Source organism: Felis catus, chromosome B1 (genome assembly GCF_018350175.1).
Source record: "Felis catus isolate Fca126 chromosome B1, F.catus_Fca126_mat1.0, whole genome shotgun sequence".
In the NCBI taxonomy this organism is placed as follows: domain Eukaryota; kingdom Metazoa; phylum Chordata; class Mammalia; order Carnivora; family Felidae; genus Felis; species Felis catus.
The window spans coordinates 172,329,357-172,343,730 of record NC_058371.1 but is presented as its reverse complement, the minus strand read 5'-3'; the positions used below and the strand labels follow the sequence as shown (position 1 = coordinate 172,343,730).

Genomic DNA, 14,374 nt, shown 5'->3' with positions numbered 1-14,374 from the left:
ACAAATATGCAAAGCTCAAGAACAAATAACACTCTTAATTATGACAGTCTGCAAAATTCTGTTTTGAGTAGAAGCTACCAACCCAGATAACGTACTGAATATAAAACTGCCTCTTGAGCAATGATGAAGAAAATCAGAATTCACATATCAGAGGCCCCTGGGCGGCTCAGTCAGTTGAGCGTCCAACTTCAGCTCAGGTCATGATCTCATGGTTCATGAGTTTGAGCCCCGCATCTGGCTCACTGCTGTCAGTGCAGAGCCCACTTCAGCTTCTCTGTCCCCCTCTGTCTCTGCCCCTCCCCCACCTGCACTCTCTCAAAAATAAACAAACGTTAAAAAAAAAAAAAAGAATTCACATATCAGAAAAGTGGCTGCTGACCTGCTCTGGCTATCCTACTTTAGTAGGAGCTACTTAGCAACCATCTGGGAGAGCCAAGAATGACAAAAAAGAAATGGGATTCTTAGGGTAAAACCGAGCAAGTAACACTTTTGACTAACATCTTATTTATGACCAGAATCTAATGCTCCTATTTCTACAGGTCCATTTACATAAAAACATTTTGAAACACTGAAAAATAGGGCAATTTTTAAGAAATAGACAATAGTGACCACAGAGTGTTTTAATCTCTAACAGACTGTATTTTTGCCATAAGAGCCATAATGTTTATCTGGTATTTCAAATAGCTACAAGAGCTGAAAGCTATTTTGTTCTCTTTAACTAAAGCAGAGTCTGCATGTTAAGGACAGCCCTATGCTTACCTGCGTGGGCAGAAGACTCCAGTTTTGCTTACTCCGGATCTGACGGTCCACTAGGTCACCATCACATATGCTATCTGCTGCTCTGCTTAAAAGCATCAAGTGCTTTTTCATGTCACCCCTGCAGAAATAAACCAGTCTGGATTACAGCACTGTCCATACCTCAGACCCCTCTCTCCCAGGTATCTGGAGGATACAAATTCTACCCCTCACTAGCTCTGAACACTCACCCTGCAGCTACAGGCTTCACATGTACGTAGTTCTCCTGGACAAAGAGGGGTGCTATTGAATAATCATGAAAAAAGAGATCTGACTTGTCCATAAGCGACATATGAGCAGTCTCCTCTCCAGCTGCAAACACTTTCCGGGCAACATCAAATGGGCCCTAAAAAAAGGGAGGGACACACCTAGCAAAATGGCCAATGTCTAAAATACTGACAACATTAAATGCCGGCAAAGATGTGGAGCAACAGGAACTCTCATTTACTGCTGGTAGGGGTGCAAAATGGTGCAGTCACGTGTAAGACAGACTGGCAATCTTTCTGCAACAGTGAATATACTCTCAGTATACCATCCAGCACTTGTGCTCCTTGGTATTCACCCAAATGAATTAAAAACATACTACACAAAAAAACCTGCATGGATCTTTACATCAGCTTTATTCATAACTAAGAATTTGGAGGCAATCCAGATGTCTTTCAGTAAGTGAATAAACTGTGACACATACAGACACTGGAATACTGGAATATTATTCAGCACAAAAATAAGGCCATGAAAAGATATGGAGAAACCTTAAATGCATGTTACTAATTCAAAGAAGCCAATCTGATAAGATTATATACTGTATGATTCCAACTATATGACATTCTGAAAATGATGAAACTACAGAGACAATAACAAGATTAGTGGCTGTCAGGGGTTCAGGGAAGGGATGATGAACAGGCAGAGTATAGAGTATTTTTACGACAGTGACAGTATTCTGTGTGATACTACAATGGTGGATACAAGCTATGATACATTTGTCAAAAGCCATGGAATGTATACCAAAAGTGAAAGAACCCTAATGTAAACTATGGACTTTGGGTAATAATGACGTACCAGTACATGTTCAGCTGTAACAAAGGTACCACTCTGGTGGGGCATATTGCCAGTGGGAGAGGTGGTATGAGCCTGAGGGCAGGGGATGGATATAAGGGAAGTCTCTGTACCGTGTGCTAAATTTTGCTATGAACCGTTTAAAATTGCTCCTAAAAAAGTTTATTGATGAAAAAAAAAAGAGGGAGAGAGGGGGTTAAAAACACTGCTTAATCATTGCTCTAGCTGTAATAATAAATTCTGACTACTGACTACATGAAATAGAATAATTGATACAGACTTCTAGTTTCAGAGAGGGTATTAAATTATAAACCATTTGAAACAATTATTCTGAACAGTTCCAAAACTTCAAAACATGAAATCTATACATAAGGGACCCTGAAAAGGCCATCTTATAACTACTGAAGCATGAGTATAATTTAAAACTTCCATTTCTCATAATTTACAATATATACTAGCAGCCCTTGAGGAAAAATTCATCTGAATTGGAAACATTTTAGCTGTCTTTCTTATTGTAAATATCAATAGATTCTATAGGTGTGTCAAGGAACTATAATAACTATTAAGTGAATATAAGCAGCAGAAGAAATGCTTTAGCATGAGAAAAGTACTTAAGAAATGGAAACTTATCTTACCAGTTTGATATCCTTTTTCGCTCTATGAGAATCAGCCTTGGCCTGGTCATAGGTTAGTGCCTTACTTCGTGCACACCACATACTCAGATTGTGTAAAACCTAAAAGATATCAGAAATAAGACACGGTCAAAGTGAGAAAATAATGCTACTCCTCCTCCCTGAAAAGTTGAAGGCATTAATTCAAAAGAATCAGCAACTGTTACATAATATATATTTAATTTACCTGTCTGATATCTTGATTGGCTCCCAAAATTATTTCATTCATAGCTGGAGGGGGGATCTTTAAACCCTCTTTAAATGCAATAGACATCATAGCACCCTGAAATTTACAAAGGGGAATCTTAAATGATTTTAACTCATATAATCAAACATTTTTTAAGTATTTATCAGGTATTTTTAAAAACTGACCAAAAAATAAGAAGGATAGTGTGATGGGGGAAAAAATTCCCATCATCGTACCTTAATCTGTTCAACTCGAGGTCTTTGAAAACGAAGATCAAAACAATAATGAACCAAAGAACGAATCTTGGGATGATTTCTATCATTGCACATACAAATAATGGGAATTTTTGTATGTTTTATCAAACCAATTAATTCCTGAAAGGCAAATTTACAACATAAAATAATTATTTAAAAAAACAAAATACTATACACAATGTATATATTTTAGGTTTTGAAAACCTCCTTGGCACCACACTTTAATTATCACAGCACAATTAGTTCTTTAAATATTAAAAAAAAAAAAAAACTAAAAATCAACAGTAAAATCAAACTGCAAAAATACATGGTTTTCATTACCTGAATTCCTCCCCTGTCCTCATTGCCTGCCATGCCATCTACTTCATCCATGATGACAGCATGTTTCATGCTTACTGAATGGGCACCTCCACCTGACCCATGTTGAGAAGCAATGAAATGGGACAAAAAAATAGTAATTGTTCAAATGCTGCTGCTTTATAAAAACCATGTAAAACATTTCAAACTGGTAATATAGGTCCATGGTACAAAATGCAAGAGGCACAAGCATATGCAAATGAAAAGAAATTCTCCCTCTACCTCTGCCCGCTAGGGTGTCCCTATATATATTAAAAACATGTGTGCATAAAAATATACATCTTGGTTTTATCATTCAATATGTTGTAGTGATCTGTTTCTTATCTGTAGATACAGAACACCTCTTTTTTTTTTAAGTTTACTTATTTCAAGAGAGAAAGCATGTACACGTACCAGCGGGGCAGGGGCAGGGGCAGAGGGAGAGAGAGAGAGAGAGAGAGAGAGAGAGAGAGAGAGAGAAGAAAGAGAGAATCCCTAGCAGACCCACACTTAGCACAAAGCCTGAAGGGGGCTCGATCTCATGACTGCGAGATCACAAACTGAGAAAATATCAAGTCAGATGCTCAACTGACTGAGCGACCCAGGGGCCCCTAGAACACCTTATTTTTTAAGGCTGTTTAATAATATCCTACTTTACACATGTATCATAATTAATTGCTATCTATTGATAAAATATGAAGATGCTTCCAACCTTTTGCTATTATAAATCATACTAAATGATATTCTCACATATCATTTTGTACATACACATATATATACATATATATACATATATATATGTATGTATGTATATATATATAACACAACTGCTAAATTCCAAGAATTAGAAATTCTAGGCTAAAGGGTCTGTGTAATACAACTTTCAGAAATACTGCCAGACTACTCTCCTGAGTAGTACATATTAACACTCCCACCAGCCATGTAGAAGAGTGATGTTTCCTAAGCAAATCCTTTTTAATAATGATTTTCTACCAATGAAAGTACCAAGAATTCAGGTGACCATGCAATATCCACCACTGGTTCTAAATATGCACTATTTAGACTGTAATTTGAGCATCTTATTTTTCTCATAAACTCTGGCCATACCAGACCACCAACTACAGCCTGAAACACAGTGGCACCTTCACAGTTTCTTCTCCTCTGCTATTATCTTTGCCTATATGACCTCTTCCACCACAAAGGATCCTCTCTCATCCTTCAAGGCCTGTCAAACAAGTGTCACCCTTATCCTGGTAGCTCTCCTCAATGCCCCAAACAGAATCACTTCTGCGTCTACAGGACTCTATCTATTACCTCACTCGTCACACTGTATTACAGTTATTTATTTACTCTTTCTTCACAAGATTCACCTGTGAATCCTCTAAAAATTATGTGCAAAATGCGCAAGCAAGTCCATACATGTATTTTAATACATTCTCAGAAACCTCTAAAACCTGGGGGAATATAAGAGAAACTGTTGTCCTATAGAAGTTCCACCATTAGCCCCAGGAGTTAAGCAGGGTGCCTGGCACACAGTTATGTTCAATACTGGTTACTAAACATTTAAATGAACTTGTTTTCCTTACATAACCAAAGAAAACAGTTCAAATACCCACATACTTGAATAAAAGCCCGTGATGCTGGTATTATTCAGTGATTCAGCAATAATCTCCTTCAAACTGTTCTTACTCCGAGTGTCACTTGCATTCAGTTCCACGTAGCTATATCCTAATTCCTAATCAAAATATGGAAACTGTTACTATCACAATGCAAATTATTAACCCTTCCCCCCCAAAAAACAAGGCAATGAATGAAGAGGATAGAAAAATGACATAAGGAACCATGGCTAAAAAAGATGAAGACAATGAGATTATAACATGCCTCACAATACTGAGATTATATATATAATACATATATATACATATACACACACATACATACACATACGCACCACACATACACAAAATACAAGTTTGGTCTTAAAACTTCAGCTGATAAATCACTAATCTAGAAGCATATACTTGAACAAGCAATATTACTAGGTTTGCTTCTTCAAATCCTATAAAGAATTAAATATACCCATCCCAAGATTTTATAGTATCAGATACAGAATCAATCTATTATAAGATACCAAAAATCATTCTTGACTCTTCAAGATAAAGTTAAAGCATTCGTTATCAAACCATTCCAATATAAAATCTTTCCAAGCTGTGAAAAATCAAGTTATTCTGACTCATTTCCCAAAACTGATTCTACTGATAAGCATTAAGATATGCTTTAATTCAATTCCCTCCAAAATAATATAATAATAAGGGAGAAAAGTCATGCTCACAATTGTAAGACTAGGAAAAAAATTTTTGGTATTTTTTAATGTTTATAATAGAATAGAAAATATGTACTTGTTATACCAGCTAAATATTTATGATCTGGTCCATAAAACAAGGATACAACAAAACCACCAGCTTATAGGATAAGGGTTGGGAAATGCAGTAATAAATTTAAAACAAGTTTACTATCCCTCATTTTATCATTCTGATACCACTTCACGTATGACCTCACACCATTCTGATACAGGAACTCTGGTTTGCTCTAGTGTCTCCTCATCTCACTGTCTAGATCTGGCGGCCACACAGGGAGGAGCAAAGGCAGGCTCCCACAGCAGTGAAGGATCAGACTAGCTGGGTTCATACTGTGGCACCAGCCTCCACTGTAAGCCCATTTCATTTGTCACATGAGCATGGTAAGAATACACATATTCATACAGAGAATTCTTATAAGAGTAAGTAAAATATCTTTATCCATCAGAGTCTATAAGACCTATTTATATTACCTAAAAGATAATGTACCTAAGGGCTTAGCACATTGCCTGGCACACAGGTAAATATTCCTATTATAATTACCAATATTAAGAAAAAGGATGAAAATGAAAAATATCCCCAGAATCAAAATAAATTCTTTTTTTTTTTTTTTTTTTTTTTTTAATTTTTAACATTTATTTTTGAGAGAGAAAGAAAGAGCACAAGACGGAGAGAGGCAGAGAAAAGAGGGAGACACAGAATCCGAAGCAGGCTACAGGTTCTGGCTGTCAGCACAGAGCCCGATGCTGGGCTCGAACCCACAAACTGTGAGATCATGACCTGAGCTGAAGTCGGACACTTAACCGACTGAGCTACCTAGGTGCCTCCCCAAAGTAAATTCTAAAGGTTTAATTTTAATTTTGGCAAAATATATACATAGCTTAAAATATATACAGGTTAAAATACATATACCACGGACATGCTAACACCCATGTGTATGTATCTCCTACACATGCTCATTTCTGGGTTAGCTTTCCAACTGCACTCCGGGACAGGACACTCACCTGACAAACCAGAGACGCTGTGGTTGTCTTGCCCACACCTGGAGGGCCAGAGAGCAGTGCCGCTTTGAAACTAGAGCCATCATCTTTGCCAGCAAACTTACCAAACTTTGCTGCCAGGAAAAAAGAAGTTCCAGAGAGTTAGCTTCTATTAATTACCCAGGAGAAATTCAGGAATGGCAGGAATCATTCCTTGTGCATAAACTTAGCATCAAGAGCAGTCCTCCAGTTTACTTCTAAATTTACAAAATACTTTCTACAAACCATAAACAAGTTTCCAGGCATTTAGTGAAGCTCTACTCCCTACCTCACTTACACCCAAAATAAAACACTAAAACTAATGAACTCTGAAATTCTGATTTGAAACCATAATTTTATGAGTTTCCTTTCCTACAAAAAGCACAGGTCAAGGAGCAGAGTACCTGGGTCCCAATCCAAACTCTAGCTATCCTAACTCCACTGCTTACCAACTGGGAAAAGTGATTTAATCCCTCTGGGCCTATTCCCTCCTTTGTAAAATGAGGGTAACATTCCTTTTGATCGCAAAAAGAATGAACTGAAGATGGTGTGTCTGCAACTATCCTGCACAATTTGACTCTTGAGCATTCTTCTCCCCTTATCGCACAGGTGCCTGACTCATCAAGAGCGCTCAGTACATACACAATGACTGAGAGAGAGATGGTTACAGGCATGGGAAAAGAGACTATAGTTCATCTGAAGCCTTATTAAGTCTTTTCCAGGCACACAAAGCACTATATCCCCTTTTAAGGTAGATTTTATGTGGTTTCAGAAAGGGAAAAAGAGTCAAATATAACCATGTATCGTTACAATTACATCATCCGACCGTCATAAATAAGCTGACAACAGCCAATGTCTAGTGACCACCTGCACACTGATAAGCCAGTCACCACCCTGGGAATTCACCGTGCTGCTCACTAAATTTTGCCTTCTTATTTCTCACACAGTATCCTCCAGGGCTGCGGGTGACGCTCAGAGAAACACTACTAACATTTGTGATCTCAAATCTCAGTTTCAAGAATACCCTAGACATTAAATACAGACCGTGACTGTTCATTTTCCATGACAAATACATGGTGAACAAGTACAGAAACCAGAGCTCAGGCCTACTAAAAGCAAATGTGCTGCTGGGATTTTTAGGCTGCTGACTCCATCAGTGTGCCTCAGCTGTTTATTTGCACCTTTCTCCCCCAACTCTCCTTAGCACTTTCAATGGCCTCGCTCTCACGAGTCTTCAGAATTGGTCCCTGTGTTCTCTCCCGCCCAACACTCCTCCCTCCCTTCACTAGCTAACTCCTCTTTAGTTTCCAACTCTTTGCTTAGCTATCCCTTCTTCCAGGGATGGGAGCACACATCCGCATCCCTGACCACATACCTCCATGCCCCTAGCACCCTATACTTACCCCTGCAACAGTACTTAGCACAAAATATCTTAACTGCTGGTTCACATATGTCTGTGACTGACTGAGCTCCTTGAAGGGGACTGATTTGTTCACAACAGCACCTCTGGGGTCTAGTATAGCACCTGGACTCAGAGCAGGCTTTCAATAAACGTTTGCTGAGAGATGAATGAACCAACTAGTATACTTTCTCAAATATGTGCAACTGAGCAATTACATGGTGACAGACACACACAAAAATGAATGAAGCTGTAAAATCACCGCGTTTCTTATCTTCAGATGGACTCTTGTGCCAGTTTTGGAGCCAGCGTAGGAGTTTGTTGGCACAGCTCTGGTCACCTTGCTGTCCGATTATGGTCTTGAGTGAGGTTGGCTTATATTTATCCACCCAGAGCAAATTTTCCACTTTGTTTTCACTGCAGTCATCAGCCAAATTCCTAGCCCGGCTGTCCACATTTGTCTCCTCAGCCACCCGCTCCTCGAAGTCCAGGGATCTCCAAATCGCACTTGTTTCCTTTTTTATTGACTTCATAGAGCTGCCCCTTTTGGGAGTCAGTCTGCTTTTTTTAGATTCTGATTCCTTCTTAGTTGGGCTAATTTTTCTTTTTCCTTGGTCATTTTTTTGGGGTGTTCTTTCCAATTTGCACTTTTCTTTCTTCATCTTAAAAATTGGGAAAGTGAGGAAAAAAGAAACCTGAGAAGATATACAGAATATCTATCCTGCTAAATGTACTTTACAGGGCAATCTGGGCTATCCAAGTGAGCTACCCAACCTGGGCCTGGTTTTTCACCATGAACCCTGCTGTTGTGGAAATCACCACCTTCCAAACTTTAGCAAAATTAACAACACACACACCAAAAAGCACCCAAGTGCAAATTTTTAAGTGAGAACATATTAGTTTGCAAATAGTACGTATTCCAAAATCAGTCTGAAATCCAAGGTGAAGGATTAAGAAATTTTTGTACCAGTTTTCTGACCAGTTAAAAGTTAACGCCTCCACAAAAACCTGTACACTAATATTCACAGCAGCCATTTATGTAATTATATATTATATATTAATTAATTATATAATTATGTTATTATTACAGCCAAAAAATAGAAACCCAAAATGGCCAACTGATGAATGAATAAACAAAATGTGGTATATCCACACAATGTAATATTAATCACCACAAAAAAGGGAGTAAAGTCTTGACACATGCACTTCAATGCAGCTGAACCTTAAAAACATACTGAGTGAAGACGTTAGAAACAAAAGGCCACAAATTGCATGTTTCCCTTTATATAAAATGTCCAGAATAGGAAAATCCATGGAAACAAAAAATTGACTAGTGGACACGGGGCTTCTTTTTGGAACAATGAAAATGTTCTAAAATTAGATACTGGTGATGGTTGTACAATCTTGTGAGTATACTAAAAATCTGACATACATTTTAAAAGGGTGAATTTTATGATGTGAAGGTCTCAAAAACAAGAAAAATAGTGCCTCTTTGCCAGTAACTGGATGCTGAAATTAGGAGGTAAACATTTGAAGAGAAACAGGATATTATCCAAGTATTAAAGTTCTCTCCAAGATACTTTCCAAAGGGAAAAACAGTCACTTTACTAGTGGAGATACCTGTCAGAAACCACCTTAACCAAGGTTAACAGCATCAATAATAAGACATATTGACATCTACATCTAATACGATGCACTGAGAAGGACAAAAATATCACTTCTGCAGTATTCCTGCCAAAAAATGCATAACCTCAATCTAATCAAAAGACATCAGAAAACCCAAACTGAGAGACATTCTACAAAACAACTAAATAGTACTCATTAAAAGTCTCAAGGCCACAAAAAGGCAAGGAAAAGGCTGAGGAACTGTCACAGATTGGAGGTGATGAAGACACCCCAACAAAATGCAGTATGGGATCCTAGAATAGAAAAAGGACAATTGAGGGAAAACGTGAAGTCTGAATAACACACGTACTCTTAGTTAACACTATGGTATCACTGTTAATTTCCTGGCTTTGATAACTTCTATGGTTATGTAAGTTGATAACATCAGGGGACACTGGGTAAAGGGCCAATCCAAATCATTTCCCATGACTGTTCTAACTGGAGTAAGTGGGAAGACAACCTCACTACCTGGGTGACAGAGCTGAGGACATTAAACCTGGACTTCTGGTACCTTTGCATCCTATACATGGAAAAGACCTGAACAGAGTGGAAATGAATGAAGATAATACTAGGAGAAGCAGAGAAGAAAACTGAAAGAGTTCTAAAAGCACTGTGGTCTCCAGATCCATAGTTCCGACATCAGACCCAGCCAGCCATAATTTAGTTATGTGAGCCAACATGTTTTTCCTTTTTGCTAAAACTAATATGGGCTTCTGTCACAAATGAAAAAGTGCTAATAAGTTCTAAATGAAAATGAACTTAAAGTGCTGATACCTATAACATATCCCTTAATGAACTCTTAAAAGCATTAAACATTTGCACAAAGTCACTGAAAGAATATGGAAAATATGGAAAGTTTAGTTAAGCAGATACGGTTAAGTGCAATACACTGCTCTCGCTCTCCTTATATTTCTTTAAGGAAAGGTAAGAGGTGCCTGGGTAGCTCGGTCAGTTAAGCATCCTACTCTTGATTTCAGCTCAGGTCAGGATCTCATGGTTCATGGGATCAAGCCCCAATCGGGCTCCATGCTGACAGTGTGGGGCCTGCTTGGGATTCTCTCTCTCCCCTTCTCTCCGCCCCTCCACAGCTCGTGCTGGTGTGCACGGACACTCTCACTCTCTCTCTCTCTCTCTCTCTCTCTCTCTCTCTCTCTCAAAATAAATAAACATTCAAAGGGAGGGAGGGAGGGAGGGAGGGAAAGAAGGAGGAAAGGAAATACACCAAAGAAGAGAGCCTAAAGCAGAATTCCTGCTCAGAAGGAAATAAGGTAGGTTCATCTGTGGTAGAGGGCAAAGTTAATCTTTTCGGCAACAGGCCTGTAGCCACTCACAAAATGTCTCCATGAAATAGGAAAATTGTTAAACGAACCAACTTAAATAAATCAAGTTCATTTTATACAAACCTCAGCTTCAACTGCAATTTCATACTTGGACTTCTTGCCTGGCATAGTTCGAATCAGATTCAATAGGCCATCTTCATCAATAATATTTGTCCCCAAAGCTGCTGCCTATTGATTAAAAATACAAATCATTAAAACTGTACCCTAACCATTACTTTCTGTTAAAGAAAAAATGATTCTAGGATCTGCTCATAGGTGAAAAACTACATTTATAAGTTAGAAAAACTGGAATATTTTTTAAAAACATATTCATGAAAAAGTACCATTAAAAAGAGAAAATAACAGATACATCCCCTAAGAGTGATAGGTTGGCAACGGAGGTGACGCAGTACCCCTTTTTGGACTGCTTTACCTTTCCTTCTACCTAGGAAGGGCAAAGCCACTAGGGCCTCCCAGGATGGGCTTGTCCAAAGTCTGTTTTTCCCCCAATCTTCCCTATTTAAAAAACTCTGATGTGTCCATCTCCAAGTGATGAATTATGATTGAAGAATCAGAAAAGTCCTCATCCTCCGCAAACTCCCTTATAAGCTAATAATAGCCATGTGACAGCTCTGGCCAATGAGACTTAGAGGGAATTCTACAAGAGGTGTTTAGGGGAAGCTCTTATAAGGCCAATCACAGTTAGGGCAACATCTTGCCACTGCTCCCTTTTTCCTGACTTAAACGTGGACTTGAATGCCTAGAGGTACAGCCTCTTTGCAACACATGGCAACATCGCGAAGACTAAAGCTAACACAGTAAGTCAGGATGACAGAGGTGGAGAAAGGAACTAGTCTAGCTATATCACTGAGCTGCTGGACCATCCCCAGCAAGCACCTACCTCTAGGATTCTTGTTAGGTAAAGAAATGAGCAGCCATTTGTCAAAACCACACTTATCAGGTATAATTCCTTTGAGCTAAATATAATTTTCCCCAACACAGAAAGAGTTTTCAATAAACAAAACTTAAGATGGAGTGTACAGTGGCATATATAGGAATATTTAGGACTAAAAGAAAAAGAAAACTGTATTTGCTTCTATCTTTGAAAAAAGATCTAAACTAGAATACTACACTAAGAAAATCAACTACACAGGAACCGTGCCTTTGGAAAACCAAAATCCTGAAGTTGAAGCCAAGAACACTTCTTGGAGAAGAAATAATGTAGGGATGAAATTACTTTTACATTTTTTTTCTTTATTTAACTCTGTGTAGAAAGGGCACTACTACAAATGGTCACAGTGAGAGCCTGCCAATGGAAGCAGGCTATTTGCCTGTGTTGAGAAGACGGCAGTACCCACCTTATCACTCTTGGACTGTCCACTATCACGACCCATGACAAGGTAGTTTGTTTTCTTACTGACATTTCCTGTTACTTTTCCCCCGTAACGCTCAATTAAAGACTTGGCCTCATCTCGTTCAATGGACTCCAGCACTCCTGTGATTACAAATGTAAGGCCTTCCAAGCAATTTTCAGCTCCCTAAAAACCAAAATGTTCAAGCAGAGAGGAAATTACATGGTAGCCTTCCAAAGAAATATTTGGCATCAAAACTGCAGGAAGTTGATTTTTCTCATTTGACATCATAAATAATCTCAGCATGAAAAATTTGCAGGAAATTCGCAGCAAATAAGCAGAACCTGAAATTAAATCCTGAGAAACTCTTAGGTAGGCTAGCATTTAATAAACTTACAAAACAAGCCATGAAAAATATATATCCAATACAGTTAGCAAAGCTTATTAAAATTATCCATTCATACTACTCTCATGGTTTTCTAAATATTTAAACCACTAGTTTACTTGCAAAAACCTCAAGTAAACAACTAGATGCAATCCACCTATAGAATTTATTATTGTTAAGAAAGGAAAGATTGGATTCTTAAAAAGTTAAACAAGTTTGAGCTCCTTCTCTCCTGTTTACTGTACAATAGTAAATCTAACAGCCTGCAATTAACTTAAAGGCAAGATCATATGATCTCTTGATTAGAAAGATAACTTGATATACAAAAGACACTGGCCAAAGAGAACTGGGAGGAGGAGACATTTAGTCTTAACTGGAACTATCTATAGTTAATAGACTTTTTAAATTTTTTGTAATGGTTCAATAAAATGATACAACCAAGCAAAATGAAAATTATGTAAATGATTCTAAGTTACTCATTACCCTTTGAATAGAGAATTGAGATCAACATAGACTTAAAACATGCCTAAAAGAAAGATGCTAAACAAAATTCAACGACTACCAAATACAAGTTCAATCCTTCACTATCCTGATGAAGAATCTTTGGAGGGTGGCGGGGGAAGAGCTATGAATCTTCTTGGAGAGAAAAGGTCTGATTAACATCTCCAGGTCTCTTCAAGCCCTATCTATGATTCTAGGATTAAAATCATCTTGCGAACACTAAAGTATTTAAATTCTTTTCAATAAATTCAAAATGACCCTAGTGAAGTCCACATGTAAGCCCCTAACCCACACCACAATCACCTATCCTGTGGCTCTGAATATACTATCACTTAGCCAAACTCAGCACTTCTAGCCTCCCAACCAACCTCTTACACTCTAGAACACTTACTGCGGGACCAGCAAGCTGCCCAATATCCTCAACCACTACTCCAATATCCCTCCACCACCTTGCCTTGACAGAGTCCCCTAAGGACTCCACTTTGACTAAAGTCCTCTCAAGCAGAGTTTTGCTTAAAGTCTTTCTCATACCACATGTAGGAGGCAAGGTTGACGTCTTCCTCTATCCTCTTACACAACCCACCAGCCCCTGAAAGTTTACCCTCTCCTCTTCTTTATTAGTGGAACTACTAATCCCCATTTGTGATCTGAATCCTCTCCCGTTCTACCTTCTCAGAAATCTCACACTACATTTGATTATCCTTCTCTTTCTCGTATAGGTTCCCTCACTCCCTTTCTGGTGGCTCCATATTATCAGTGAAAAACATTAGTCTTGTGAGTACCATATTCCTCAAAACTCAGCCCCTGTAGGTTTATGGGTTACTTAAAGGAAAACTTTTCTAAGTAGTATCAAGCAGTAGTTCATGTGAATAAATATACCTAATTCACAATGATGGTGGCTAGGGCTTTCCTGTTAATTTTTTTTTTAAGATATTTTTTAAGTAATCTCTACACGTAATGTGGGGCTCAAGCTCCACAACCCTGAGACCAAGAGTCACACGGTCTACCAGCTGAGCCAGCCAGGCGCTCCTCTGTTAATTTTTAATTATCAGTTTTCTGCTGCTGTAAAAATACTGAA

The 14,374-nt window shown here is 38.3% G+C and overlaps 1 protein-coding gene across 1 annotated transcript in view; it reads right to left on the bottom strand.

Annotated features, from left to right (window-relative positions):
• The window catches only part of RFC1 (replication factor C subunit 1), an 86,064-nt gene that overhangs the window by 9,071 nt on the left and 62,619 nt on the right, over positions 1 to 14,374 (bottom strand). Inside the window, exons 11-21 of the mRNA XM_011281918.4 lie at positions 12,417 to 12,596; positions 11,143 to 11,247; positions 8,337 to 8,736; positions 6,661 to 6,770; positions 4,920 to 5,034; positions 3,285 to 3,376; positions 2,946 to 3,083; positions 2,710 to 2,805; positions 2,487 to 2,585; positions 987 to 1,141; positions 760 to 877 (exon numbers count right to left, since the gene is read on the bottom strand). Coding sequence (XP_011280220.3) covers positions 760 to 877; positions 987 to 1,141; positions 2,487 to 2,585; positions 2,710 to 2,805; positions 2,946 to 3,083; positions 3,285 to 3,376; positions 4,920 to 5,034; positions 6,661 to 6,770; positions 8,337 to 8,736; positions 11,143 to 11,247; positions 12,417 to 12,596 — 1,608 coding nt within the window. The remainder of the gene's footprint in view (positions 1 to 759; positions 878 to 986; positions 1,142 to 2,486; positions 2,586 to 2,709; positions 2,806 to 2,945; positions 3,084 to 3,284; positions 3,377 to 4,919; positions 5,035 to 6,660; positions 6,771 to 8,336; positions 8,737 to 11,142; positions 11,248 to 12,416; positions 12,597 to 14,374) is intronic.